Genomic DNA, 14,303 nt, shown 5'->3' with positions numbered 1-14,303 from the left:
TAGTTTATTAAATTCCAAGAAAATAGATACATTTATCTACTAAGTAGATGTCTAAAATTAGATTATTGTTTTGCAAAAAGATTGCCCCAATTGCAGTGAAGTTAAATATAGTACTGCTACAGTTCACCACCAACCAATGTCTGTCAATTTCCCCAAATGATCCCTTCTGAACTCTGGAGAGTTACTTAGAAAGGCTACTTAGGAAAAACTATTCATCATCATTATAAACAGTTTGCTATGAGCTAAACAATTAAAATAGTCCAATCTCTGCCCCAGCAGGAACCCCTCCTGACTCCCACCCCACTCTCAGTCAAAGGAAAGCTCAAAGCCTGCGGTGTGAGTATCTTCTAATGGGGTCACCTCTCTTTTGTTCTTTTTGTTCCTAATATTATCTTTTTCATAGCATACTGACATTTCAATGCTGCACTAGTTTTGGGTCATCTTAAATGACAACCATCAAAAACAGTAAAATTGGAAGTTTCTAGTTATTCATCTCACTACTAATACCACAGTTTTAAAAGTCTATCCCTGACTATTTAACTTTTGAAAACTGATATCCAATCTTTTAGCCATACAGATTTAGAAAGAGTTACTGTTAGTCTACTGTTACTAAATAATGACATAATATGACTACTTTTCCCCCAAATGTATCCTAAGTTCTGTATAAGCATTATTAAGTTTCTCATAGTAGCCTTGACTAATTCTGAAAGCAGGAAATTGTTATGTTTAAATGAAACTTGGCTGTTTCAGCTTATGTTGGCCTGAAAAGATAACTCCAAAACAAGCTTAGCTCAGTTCTGTGATTTACATCTTGTGCCTTTTGATGCCATTAATATCCTTGAAGTAGTTCACTCCCATGTTATTTGTTGTAACTTTACTGCAGAGCCAGTGGTAAACTGTCCCATTTCCAATAACCTTGTCTTCCATAATTATTTACCTTAAGAAGTATATCGATGCATTTTAATTGAATTTTATTAAGATAATTATACACTCACATGCAGTTGTATGACACCATACAAAAAGGTCCTCTGTGCACTATGCCCAGTTTCCCCCAATGGATATGTTTTACAAAATTATAGAACAACATGACGACCAGGACACTGGCAATGATACAAACCCGTTTTATTTGGATTTTCCCAGTTTTACTCATGTGTGTGTGTATGTGTTAGTATTAAGTTTTACACAGGTTTATCACCTGTAGGATCAAATATCTGCCACCAGTGTCAAAATACTGCACAGTTCCAAAAACCTACAAAAATAAAACACACAGAAATCCTTTGTGCTCCCCTTTTGTAACAATATCCACCTCCCTCCCGAGATCCCACACCCTATCCCTAACCTGTAGCCACTACTACTAAACCGTCCTCCGTCTCTAAAATTCTGTCATTCCAAAATGTTATATAAATGGAATTGTACAGTGTAGAAGCTCTTGGGATCATCTTTTTTCAACTCAGCATAATTCCCAGGAGATCACCCAAGATGCCACATTCATCCACAGCTTGTTCCTTTTTATCACTGAGTAGTGCTCCATGATATGGAGGAACCACTGTTTCTCCTACTGAAGGACATCTGAGTTCATTCTAGTTTCTGGCTGTTACAAATAAAGCTACTGTGAACATTCATGTACAGGTTTTATATAAACATAAATTTCCATTGCATTGAGATAAATGCCCAAGAGTGAAACTTACTGGACTTTATGAAAAGGGCATGTTTAGTTAAGACACTGACAAACTGTTTGCCACAGTGGCTATACCAGTAATGTCTTAACACCAATGTGTTTTGATCAGAGTAAGTCCAAACACCTTGCCGACGCCCATGACAGTGTGAGAAGCATTTAACTGCTCCATCTGCGAGGTAGGCCAGTATGAGAGAATCTAATCGTCTGCCCACCACTTGAGAAGAAATACCTGACGACTCTCCACACCCTCATATTTCAAGGAGAAGCTTCTAATTTAAAAAGTTTTCCAGTTTAAAAAGAACATACTTTCTTCTTGCAGACGAGCCATGATCTGCACATCTGTGAGGTCCTGTAACTTATAGCCCATGGAGATAGAATCATCCTCCAATTCTGAAGTGCTCAGCTCACTGTCTATAGATGACTGGGGGCTGAGAGGGGAGCCCCTCGAGGTGTACCCTAAAAAACAAAGGAAATACATTTATTGTTTGGTCTAAAGAACTAATATCTATTTATGCTTTATAATTCATGTTATCGACAATTTTTGTCCAGTTTTCACGATACAAATTTTTGTCCTACTGTCATGAAATACACATCTGCACGTGTTCATAATTCGTATATACAATACCATTTTTTTTTTCAAATTCAGTTTTCACAATTAAAAAAAATCTGCTATATACTAAAAAAACTGTTAACAGATCTTTTTTCACACTAAGAAAAAAATTATTAATGTTAAAATCGGCATTTCACTACATAAGCATACATCTAAAGGCACTGTGCAGACTACATGTTCACTTTCGATTAATAATCAGATATGCCTATCTCTGGTAGTAATTATTACATATTTTAAAATTGAATTTTAATGTGGTCCATTTTTTAAACAGGTACAAATAGTGCTACAAATATGAATATCACATATAAAAGGCACACATACACACACCAAAGCATATACAAAACCTTCCTAATTGAGAGCAGAATATCACATGAGACTTGTAATAACTCATGAAAGTGAAAAATCAATGGCTTGAAATAAGAACCAAGGAAGAAAGGACCTGAAGGCAGAAAACTGTAGGAATGGAATTACACCGATGCTGAGACAAGTAAGGAAATGGTGAGACCTTCAACTCAAAAATCTACCACGACTATTTTTTCTATGTAACCCTAACATAAAAAGCTACCAGAAAAATAAAATTTAAAAGAACAAGATATATAATAGGCTTATATTCACGAATCATAATAAAAAGTACTTGAATTGTTTTTGGCATTTAATTTTAAAAGCATGTTAGGCATTTGGAAACATAACAATATGCATAAATTATTGCTAAGGAAGACCACCTACTACACACAACTGAAAGCAGTAGGTTAATTAAAGTATAACAATGTTCACTTTTTTTTTGTACCCAAAGAAAGTATGCAGCACAAACTCCCCATTATGATAAGATTACCCTCAAGTTTTTCAATGACAGATGGATATTTAAGCTGTGTTTAGTGACTGAATGACAAAGCAAGCGACTAGTCAAGGAGTTGAAATATTACCTGTTCTTTCGGGTGTTAGTATTGCTTTATTTGAGGTTTTAGAGAAGCTGGGAGTATTAATGCCATTGCTATAAGGGCTGAGTCTTGCAACAGGACTATAAGGAAAAGCCAGTGAGACATTTGAAGAGAAGAGACTCCGCCATCGGCTAGCTGTCATAAAAGCAGAAAACAAACAGCAGCAGTTAGCTGTGACAGAGGCAGACGCTGATTTGTCAGAGGGAGAAAGGGAAGAGGTTAAAAAAAAAAGTGAAAAGACAAAGCAACTTTTCATAAGAACATCTTAACTGACTTCCACTTATCTAGGGGAAACCGTGTAAAAAAAAAGGAGGGGAGCTATTTGTGAATTAGGGTCCTATTTATACATCCATTAAAAAAAAGTAAATCAGTCTCATCTTGATTAAAGCCAATATGCCTGAAAACAATAAAAATTTGTTTTGAATTTTTACATTACATTTTCTATTTCTGTGCAAAGACTTAAGTATTTTGTAATAATATAAAGCTAGTGTAAAAAATTATAATCTTTAGAAATTGTGGAAAATGTTCTCAATATTATCTATACACAGTCCTATATTTTTTCCTAACATTAATTTTCAACCCATTTAATATCAGAAAATGTTGTTCAAAAGTTTTTATGGAAACCTACTCTTAAATTATGAAAGAAACTTAAAGTGACTATTGCATTGAATCTAAAACAAGATTTATGGAAAATGATACAAAATCACGGAAGGATGTATGCCAAAATTTAATGACAGCATTTTTGACGACAGGCATAGAGACTAAGTGGTGATCTGTTGGACTTTTTTCTCTTTATAAAATATATTTTCCAAAGTTTCCATATTGAACATATATTTATGTAACATTTAAAGGCAGGATTATACATATTACTTTACTACTATAAAATAAGAAACCAAAAAATTTTACCTGCAATAGTAGATGATCTAATTCTTACATTATTTTACCTGGCCTAATTAATGTATTTCTCTCCTCCAAAATTACCAACCCCTTGCTTTTTCTAAGTTCTTGGAATCATGAAAAAGACCCCAAACTTTAAAAACTTGAGTACATCACACCAAACATTGCTTACCCTCCCTTCAAGGGATACAAATTACCGTGCTTGTAAAAATTCACTTTCCTAAACAAGCAATCATTTAGATATATACTAATGCGGGATGAGAGGGAATAAATAAAAAATATAAATTAGGATAAACTTCACTTTAAGCAATAAATACATTTACATTTGCTGAAAATTTGATAAAACTTGAAAAAACACATATAAAAAGGACTGATTTGAAACATTCCCCAAATCACTTAATGAGCAATGCTAATGAGCAAACAGATGAAAAATGTTTAAAAATGGGCAGTGGGGTAGGGAAAAACAATGGATGTGGGTAGTCATGAAAATAATCAGCTCTAAATTGGGACCTTTAAAAGCCTTGTAAAGTATAATCAGGGTTACTGAAAAGAGCAAAATATTTCCTTTAACTTGAGCAAGAATTCTTGAGATTTAAGTACCACCCCATTACAACAACTACATTAAAAAAAAAAAAATCTTTTCCTTATGTAGGTGGAAGAACTAGACAAGGAAACATCAGCATTCACAATGATTCCACTTTCAGAATTTTCATAAGTTTCATGAAGCAGGCACTGCCATGAAGCCTCATTCCGAACTGACTGCAGTCACACCACATATCCGAAATGCAACTGTGGTTAAGCAGCCAGAGCGGAGACTTTCAGAGCTGGCACTCCCAGCTTCCTAGCTCCTAGATATGTCCACCTGATTCCAAAGCACACTGACAAATGAGGGAAAAACGCAACACAAACTAGGGAGCTGTTCTCACATTTTCAAGATCTATTACTCAAAAGTTTCTCATGAAAAATTCTATACTGAAAAAAAAAAAGATCAATAGTTCTTTGTGATTGCTAACTTGCTTAACAGACAATGTTATTTTATACCAGTTTGATCATTCGCCAGGCAAATTACAGTGACTGCATGTTCTCAGCCACAGATGCAGGCGGCAGCGCATCACAAGTAAACAGCATTCACCACTCTGCACAATGACTGCTGTGACCCAGCCTCCCAGCACAATGGCACAGTGATTGTGGCTATGACAGCAAGATCCCGACTAAGCACACAATTAGCATCTATTGCAGGAAAGAATGCTCTACATTGTCCTTTGGCATGGAGGCTTTTAAGAAGAGGGAGGAGGATTATTGTGGAGGCAAAGCTAACAAAACAACTATGCTACCTCGGTGCCCAAGGCTGTGGTGGAGAAGGAGAGAGAAAAGGAGCGGAAGCCATCACATCCTACTATTCCCCACTACATAGCTGACGAATTGTAACAGGAAGCATTTTTATAGCGAATAAAACAAACGAGAACTTTTCATAGGGCAATTCTATGCTTTCCAATCAATTTAATGGGTTCTTTTCCTGTAAGGATGTTAAATTATTTGAGGCTCAATGATGATCAAAATGACCCTAAGAAAGAAGACAAATTTACTACAGAAGAAAATGAGTGATAAACTTCTGAACAAGGTACATTTTCCTATATCTGTACTCCAAAGTTCTAGCTCTAAGTAAAGGGCTTCTCAAACTCAGAGATGCCGTGGACTATATGTTTCTTCATTTAATTTCAACACCTTGGATAGCAGAGAGTTGGGCCTAAACATGACACACTGATTAAACTTCCTATCACACTTGGCAAAGGTTTTCTTTCTCAAATGCCTTAAGTTAAACTGCCTCCTGTACGCTCTCTGCTTTCTGCATGCTCTCTATAGTGCTACTGCAACTTTTAAAAATTATTTTATTAATTTTCTACGTCTTTATTTCTTTTTATTATTTTCCCTTAATCATAAGCATGCACCTAGAGAAGCACAAACTAAAGCAAATTTACAGAAATCCCACTTGAATCATAGCTCGACAGCTCAAAGCCATTACACATTCTAAAACTTCGGTGTAACCACTACATCATCTGACAACCTGTTGTTTACGAGATTTGCCACTTCCTTGTCTCAGTGGTCTAAAATGATGAATGCTCAGACAAAAGGCAAAATAAGCCAGTCCCCCATAGTCACATTAAGTCTACAAGTCAATTGATTTCCTATGAGAAATCCTTGACCTAGGGAGGCATGGACTGAAGAAAATTTTGTTCCTGTCAGATATCCACTAAATAGTTTTGAATATGTTAACAAACCTTGAATATTAAAACATCCTGAGCTTCAGATATGATTTAGAAATGCCAGTGTGATGTATGTGCATAGAGGGAAGAAATTAAATAGCTCACATAGTTCACATCATATAATGCAGTCTGGTTTACATACTATTGCTTTTTTTTTTTCCCCACAGCATCTTTCTTAATCAAGACACTTGCCACTTCTCAACAGATTACTGCAATATGTTCAATGAACTTCCAGCCACCAGCATTATCCTCAGCAAGCCTGTTCTGAACATCACTCCCAAAGCTGTTAGTCATATTATCTTAACTGTGTTACTTTGTTCCATTGGAGTGTTACAGTGGCTTTTCATCAAATACCTGAAAGGTACTGCCGGTCATCACTAGCACCCTTACCCACTATTGTGTCATGCCCACCACTAGTGCTCCTGAAACTTCCTTGTTAAGAATATACTTGCACTGGTTAAACTTTCTACTTTGTCTCCCTTGTCTAATGAGCATTTTCTATTGACATAAATGTTATAAATTACTAATTTGTGAACTGACCCCTCATCTTTCTGTGAAAAATAATTTGAGAATGTCCAAAGGTCTATTAATTTATTTTCTGTACATCTTCTAAGTTTCTTGACTTAAAAAATAACACATTCATGAGACCACCTAGGAAGACCGGGTGCTGTAAACAGTAAAAAAATAAAAAACAACACATTTGTATAGTTATTTTTGTACATCGTTAAGCAAAGTATGACTCCCCAAATGGATTTGATAAATGCTCCAGTGATAATATCAAGTAATGAAAAATTAAGAAAGACAAGTGACATGATAGGTTTAAGGAAGAATCTAAACTTATTTAATTCTCCACACTGAAAATTACTCTTTTGGCCACAAAAAAGTTCCCAGAAACAATGGCATTCCTACCATGCCTTGATCATCTTTACCTATAGTAAATACAATAAATATCCAAATTTTTGTTAAATTTGTTCCTGCATATAATCAAAATCAAATTTAAGAAAGCAGTATGATAATTCACATAAGAGGAAAAAGTAACTTATCTAATGAAAATCTTAATGATAATCCTCAAAAGGTCAGTCCTGCATCAAACTAAGAGTTCAAAACTAAAGCAACACTGTAATATATTCTGGAAATAACTGTTTTCACTCTTTTCTCTTCACTACAGAAAGCCAGTTCAGTACCTACCTATGTCTGGCACATAATATGCAATCAGTAAATGTCGAATGTAGTCAAAATCTTGATAAGTTCACCAATATTTCCTTACTTCAAATCGTTCTACCATTCTCACCTTGACAGCTAAATGATTTTGTCCAATTTCTTAAATTTACTACAACTATAATTTAGTATAATACATTTGAGGACAAAGGTTAGTCTAGACATTTCATCCCAGCCAGAGGCTCACGAAAGAAATGCACCTGTAGGAGCCCTTCGTTAACACGTCCAAGTTGCCAACCCTTCTGTGTGCGCATCTTCTGGTTTCCAGCTAAATGACTGTGTTACTAACGGCCAGGCCCTGTGACTGGGGTAACATCAAGGATAGTTAAACAGTCTACGGCCATGCCACCCTGAACAAGCCCCATCCCGTCTGATCTTGGAAGCTAAGCAGGGTCGGGCCTGGTGAGTACTTAGATGGGAGACCACCTAGGAAGACCTGTGCTGTAGGCATAAAAAATAAAGGATTGTAAGCTGACAAAGTCCTTGCAAAGGTTGCCTTGCCTAAAAAAAAAAACAAAAACAGTTAAACAGGAGTTACTGTCTAGGATGAGCTAGTTCCTGCAACGCTGGGCTGCACAGGTAAAGTGAGCGGCTGTACCAAGAAAACTAGTTGGCAGTAAGCCATGTGGGAAGGCAACAAAGCTTCCTCAAATTTCTGAAATGCTACCATTTCTTTCATCCAGAGAAACCATTCATAAAACATCTGAGAGAGTTCAGTGAAATTTCCATAACCCTTACCATCAGTACTGTATGTAGCATGTGAGTTGGTTTGAGCTGGGTGAGGAGGTCTTTCAGTACTCTGACCCTTTCTAGTAGCTTCTAACATTGCAACCACATTTCTAATCAGGGTGCTATGGTCTGAATTTTTGTGTCCCCCTCCCCCTCTGAATTTATGTTAACAAGGTAATGTCCGAAGATGACGGTATTAGGAGGTGGGGCCTTTAGGAGGTGCTTAAGTCAGGAGGGCAGAGCCCTCACGAATGGGATTAGTGCCCTTAGACAAGAGGCCCCCAGGGCTCCCTCGCCCCTTCTATCATATGAGGACACTACGAGAGGCCCGCAACCCAGGGCACTCACCAGGCCATGCCGGCACCCTGATCTCAGACGTCCAGCCTCCAGAGCTGTGCACAACGACTTTCTGCTGGTTATAAGCCACCCAGTCTGTAGAATTTTATCACAGCAGCCCGAACAGACTAAGACACAGGGGCAAGTTATTTTAGAAAACAAGCCCTACTTCTATCCTTTTTCTCCTTTCTAAGAATAAGGCTCTATAAGGCAAAATTGTAGCTTACAGAGACGATGTCTCACTCTGTCACATCCTGTCTCTCACGCAAAGCAGGTGATCCAGGATCATCACCCCATATGGATGGACTGATTGTGGCAGAAGAAATCAGTCTAAAGCACCCCTATAAATGTTTTCTTTCTTCAGATTTTAAGTCTGATGAAAATTCATTAAGAGCAAATTTTAAATTTGTTTTACTAAAATTCATAGAACTCACTAAATAAGTCGCAGTTCTGTATCACCTTACTCACGTCTCTCTTCTCAGCTTCCCAAATTCATATTCTCCATCGTTCCCGATCCCAGGTTCTGCATTGAGGAACTGTCCAACTATCACTTAAATCTTTAAAGGCAAAACCCTGTGTACCCCGAGCCAAAAAAAAAAAAAAGTGAAGTGCTCCAGAATTCAGACACTCGACATTTATAAACCACATGCAGTCATTCATTTAACATTTTCCAACAGATACCAAAAAAAATAAAAATTAAAAAAGACCAGTTTCCAGCAGTTATCCAAATATCTTTCATAGATACACACAGCACATAGTTACTTCCTTGCTCTACAGTCATTCTGGGAAATCTGCCTGCCCCTATGCTCCCACCTGCTTTTTAAAAATCATTTCTGTATTCATTTGAGTAGGCATCCACCATGGTGGCTATAAAGTACCAGATGCTGAAGACAGATGTGTAAAATATGGTTACTCTTCTCTCCTCCTTCCTGTTCCAATTTCTAAAGACCAGCTAGAGCTGAAGACAGCCACGTTAAGATATAAGCATGATGAGTTATGGTGAGTGCAATGAAAGCACTATGAAGTACACTCAGCAAGGGGAAGACCGTGGCTCATTTTGAGGGAATCTAAAGACTTCACCAGAAGACATGACATTTAACATGGCCCTTGAAGGCTGAGGAGTCTATCTCACAGGGTTCAATGCCATTCTAGATAGAAATAACACACATAAAGCTATGGAGGTATGAAAAGAGCAGTGCATTGTCAGGAAATTGCAAATATAGTTAGGAATGAAGCATCAGGTATACAGAAGAAGGGTTAGGGCTGGAGATTGGCAGGATCAATTTCTGCACTGTTGTATATAGTATAAGCTTTAATATTCAATTAGTGCTTTAACTTTGAGAAGGAGACATGACCAAGTATGTATTTTATGAAGACATAAACAGCCATGTAGATTATAGACTAATTGGGCAGAGGCTGATGACTGGGAGACTAACTAGGAGGCTTCTCAGTAGAGCTGGTGAGACATCACAAGGTATTGGATAAAGTATTAGCAGAATATTTGGTGAGAACATGTTAAGCCACATCTGAGCTAAAGTGGAGATAACCCGTGACTCTATGAATACAAGACGTGGAGAAAAGGAATCCAAAGCTAAAACCATGGTTTCTAAAACACCAATGCCATCCATTAAGACAAGGAACATGAGATCAGCATGCTTAAATGGAAAAAAAAATGAATGTAAGATCATTATAGGACATGCCTATCCGCTGGTGTCCAGTAAGGAGTTAGAGTTCAGGGAAGAGGGCAAAGAGAAAGAGATCAGTGCATAGCAACAAATGAAGCTACAGGCATCAAAGAAGTCACCCAAGGAGAACATAAAGAAAGAAAAGAGAAGGGGCATAAGTAAGGAACATTTAAGAGAGGATAAAGGGAGAAAGGTCATTCAGAGAGAACTGTGGAGGCTCAAGGATCAGTGGAGCCCAAAAAGAACAAAGATGAAGAAGAAGAGTTTGGACATGGAAGAAACAGTTAAAAGTGGGAATTACTGCAGAGAAGTCCTATAGAATGAGAATTAAAAAAAAAAAAGGCTACTGGCTAGGAAAACTGGTCATTGATGAGAGTAGATTAAACAGAGGAGTTAAAACAGAAGCCAGTATTAATAAACAGGTCAAGCAGATATAAGATGAGGAAGAAATTACTCTCTCTAGAGACTTGGCTATTAAAGAAGAAAGAAGGTTGCAGCTGGAGTATGAAACTCAGGGAAGGAGTTTTAATGATAAAGGGGACCTGCATATTTATAGAACAAGGAGAACAGAACCAATGGAGAGGAGTCTACAGAAAAGAGAAAGTAAGATCCTGGAGATCAGAAGGCATGAGCGAGAGGAGTTAGAAGGAAGAGGTAAGGTAGAGGGGACAGCCTAGGAAAAGGGAGGGTTATTTCTTCCTCTGAAACACAGACTAAGATAGAATATAGAGGATATATGAGATGAAGATGGGTTTTATGGCCTCTCTTATCTGTAAGTTAGAAGGCAATAAATATGCTGAGAAGGCAGAGACTAAAGAAGCTGTGAAGTAGTAATAGCCCGGCCACCAGTGGGACAAGTAAAAGTGATTGCCTAGGAGGTCTGGAGAATATATCTCTGTAACAATACCAATCTCGACGTGTAAGCCTAAACAAAACACGAAGATACTAGCAATGTCTGTATTATGATTCTGTAAAGAGCATTTATGTCCTATGGATTTCAGTTTAGGCAGATGAAGTGTGGTGGCTGTACTGTTCACAGACATGTCAAAGTAAACTTTGTTATAAACAATTAAAAACAAAACAAAACCCCCTAGTGACTGAAGCTTATTTGCCACTGGGGAATTTTAGAGATCTAGGGTAAGATCTTGGTGAGTTGAGTTAGACAGGGGTCTAGAAGGGTTAGATGGATGCATTCAATGCCAATGAAAGTCAAAGATCACAGCAACGGGCTAACACAAGGGTACAAGGGTTGGCAGACATGTTCTGTAAAGGGCCAGCTAGTAAATATTTCAGGCTTTGCTGGCCATATGGTCTCTGTTGCAACTACTCAGCTCTGCCATCAAAGCATTAAAGCAGCCATACACAATACATGAATGAATGTGGTTATGCTCCAGTAAAACTTTATATATACCATAAATTGAATTTCATAAAAATTATGGATCATGAAATACTATTCTTTAGATTTTTGTCAACCTCTTAAAAATGTGAAAGGAACCATATAAAAACAAGTAGAAGGCCAGATATAGCATTCATTTGCCAACTCCTGGGCTAACATACAGACCCATTTTATGATGCTCACTCTAAAACATGCAGAGGATTAGAATTCTACCACACCGGTATTTCAGGTGTGAGACATAATAATGGCCGATGGCATATTTCTTTACTGCAGTTTCTCCTAACATTGTAATAAAGACCAATGAAAGACTAAAGACCAAGAAAGACCGACTGGACTAAGAATCTAGATGCCAGAGCTCCAGTCTCCACCCTGCCAAACACTTGTTCCGAGAGCTGGAGCCTGACAATCTAGCACCGTGCGGCTGCAGGGTTCCTATCTGAAAAAAAAAGGTAAGTTTGTCAGAGGATAATATGCAGAGCAGTGGTGAATATAAGACAGAAGTTTGCAGCATACATTCTCAAACTATAAAGCACTTTAAAAAAAAAAAAACTACTGAAAAGTTACAGCAAGCTATAGCAGAAGCATTCTCTAAATTCTGAGGAAAAATGTTCTAGAAGCTAGGTAGGAATTTTCCTAACTCTTAGGCAGCTTAACCTGTTTTCTCAAAAAGATGCACTTTTTGAAGTCATGTTATTGAAACAATCTCAGACTAAATTAACTCAGATGTTACCAACTCAGAAGCAAATTACTGAACCTGAACCTTCAACAATTTTATTGGAATAAGTCAACAGTTCTCACTTAGCCAAAGACTATCTCAGAAGAAATAAATGTTGCAAATGCCACATTTTTAAGAAATATGGTTTCTTCAAAACACAGGGTCCTAAGGTCATATCCTTGACTCTTATATTATATTCTTTACCACAAAGTCCTAAAAGTAAGGTGAAAGGAAGCAAGCTTTCAATCCTTCTCCTTTTATTCTTTCTTTATACAGAGGGTGGGCAGCCCTCAGCACTAAGCCAAACAATGGGAGGAACTCGACTATATGGCCCTTGACTAACACCACTTACAGAGTGGTCTGCGATCAGGGAAGGGAGATATCAGCTCTTTTTAACACTTTTTACTCTCCCTATACTGGCAGGAAGTTTTATCCAGAACACAGCATTCTGACTTAAACCACAAACCACCAGGGCAGGAAGACCTCCATTTTCACAATAATCCTCTCTAGCATAAACTTCCTAGGTGATGTTACATCTTTACATACCTAGATCCTACAGAAAATGCTTGGCACACGGATACACTCAGGTGTTTGGACTAGGCTTAAACAAAGGAACTATAAACCTTAGGCAAAGGTAGTATTTTACTGGTTCACTCCTATAAACTCTGTAGAGACTGAGGTATAAGTTTTCTGCAGAGGCCACATGTTTATGTCAAGCAAGCACTGCTGACTTGACTCCAACTTGAGCAAGCCCCCTGGAGTAGTAGCATATGGTTTGCAGCTTATCTGATCCACTAGTTTTATTGGGTAAACTTGAGCAGCATTAATTTCTCCACAGCTCTCCATGACCTGATAAATAAGCATATGGGTTCTAGGAAGTCCTACCACTACTGTGAAACAGGTGTTCAGAGTGCTCTTACCGAGACAGACACAAAGTAAAGAGGAGTCAACTATTAGGCATTTATTTGCTAGTGTATTCACATAAGGAGAAGGACCAAGGAACTAGTAAATGATGTTCCTAATTGGTATACTTAGGGTCCATTTAATCAGGGTAAGTTAGTCATAATCAAGTCTCTCAATCTTCAAATTGTAGCTAGAAAAACCTGCTACGTTAATCGATCTTCCCACAGTTCATTCAACCTATGACAAATGTAATGACTTAAAATTAGTAACCATGAAACATATACATACACCCCCATAACCCCAGAACATAGCAGATACTCAATATTTCAACTTCCAGTTGTATTCAAAATGTAATAATTTATAAAAATATGACTTTATACTACCGTTAAGAAACATATGAGTTCATTTAAATAATACCTAGAGCTTATCAAGAAAGTCATTTTCAACATTAGAATTGTTTTAAAATATAGTAAGTTTGAAAGTAACTAAGGGATTATATACCTCCAATGATTGGTAGATAAATATTTAATAAATATTTGAATGAGAATTATTCCATAGGGATCAGAGTTTTAAAATTGTTCACTTGAATTTACTAAGTTAAATGTTTCCTAGGTCTTAACAGTTAAAATAATCTTACTGGCTAAAATAATCTAGTCATCATAATTAAAGCATTAAATCATTACTACTTCTCGGACCTTAACCAGTCCCAAGACCACATGCCAAATAGTCTCCTCTCACTGCAACTACTGGATCCTTCTGTGGGTCTTTTCTAACCAGGACAATGTTCTAAAAGTAAAGCTGGAAAATGAGGGCTGGAAACGGGAAATCCTCTGGACTGTTAACTTGTTTCCACTTAATCACTGGTCAAACTGGAGAAGCTGCCGGTTTAAGCCCACACAGACCAAACAGTGTTATCCAGTGATCTCTACAACTT

The 14,303-nt window shown here is 37.3% G+C and overlaps 1 protein-coding gene and 1 pseudogene across 1 annotated transcript in view; one reads left to right on the top strand and one right to left on the bottom strand.

Moving 5' to 3' along the window:
- SLAIN1 (SLAIN motif family member 1) overlaps window positions 1–14,303 on the bottom strand; it is a gene marked incomplete at its 5' end in the record, with an annotated part of 56,478 nt that overhangs the window by 13,108 nt on the left and 29,067 nt on the right. Inside the window, one exon of the mRNA XM_011378154.2 lies at window positions 1,985–2,134. Coding sequence (XP_011376456.1) covers window positions 1,985–2,134 — 150 coding nt within the window. The remainder of the gene's footprint in view (window positions 1–1,984; window positions 2,135–14,303) is intronic.
- LOC111730732 lies at window positions 7,938–8,055 on the top strand (annotated as a pseudogene).

Source organism: Pteropus vampyrus, unplaced genomic scaffold (genome assembly GCF_000151845.1).
Source record: "Pteropus vampyrus isolate Shadow unplaced genomic scaffold, Pvam_2.0 Scaffold332, whole genome shotgun sequence".
Taxonomy (NCBI): Eukaryota; Metazoa; Chordata; class Mammalia; order Chiroptera; family Pteropodidae; genus Pteropus; species Pteropus vampyrus.
This window is presented reverse-complemented; position numbering and strand designations above follow the sequence as displayed.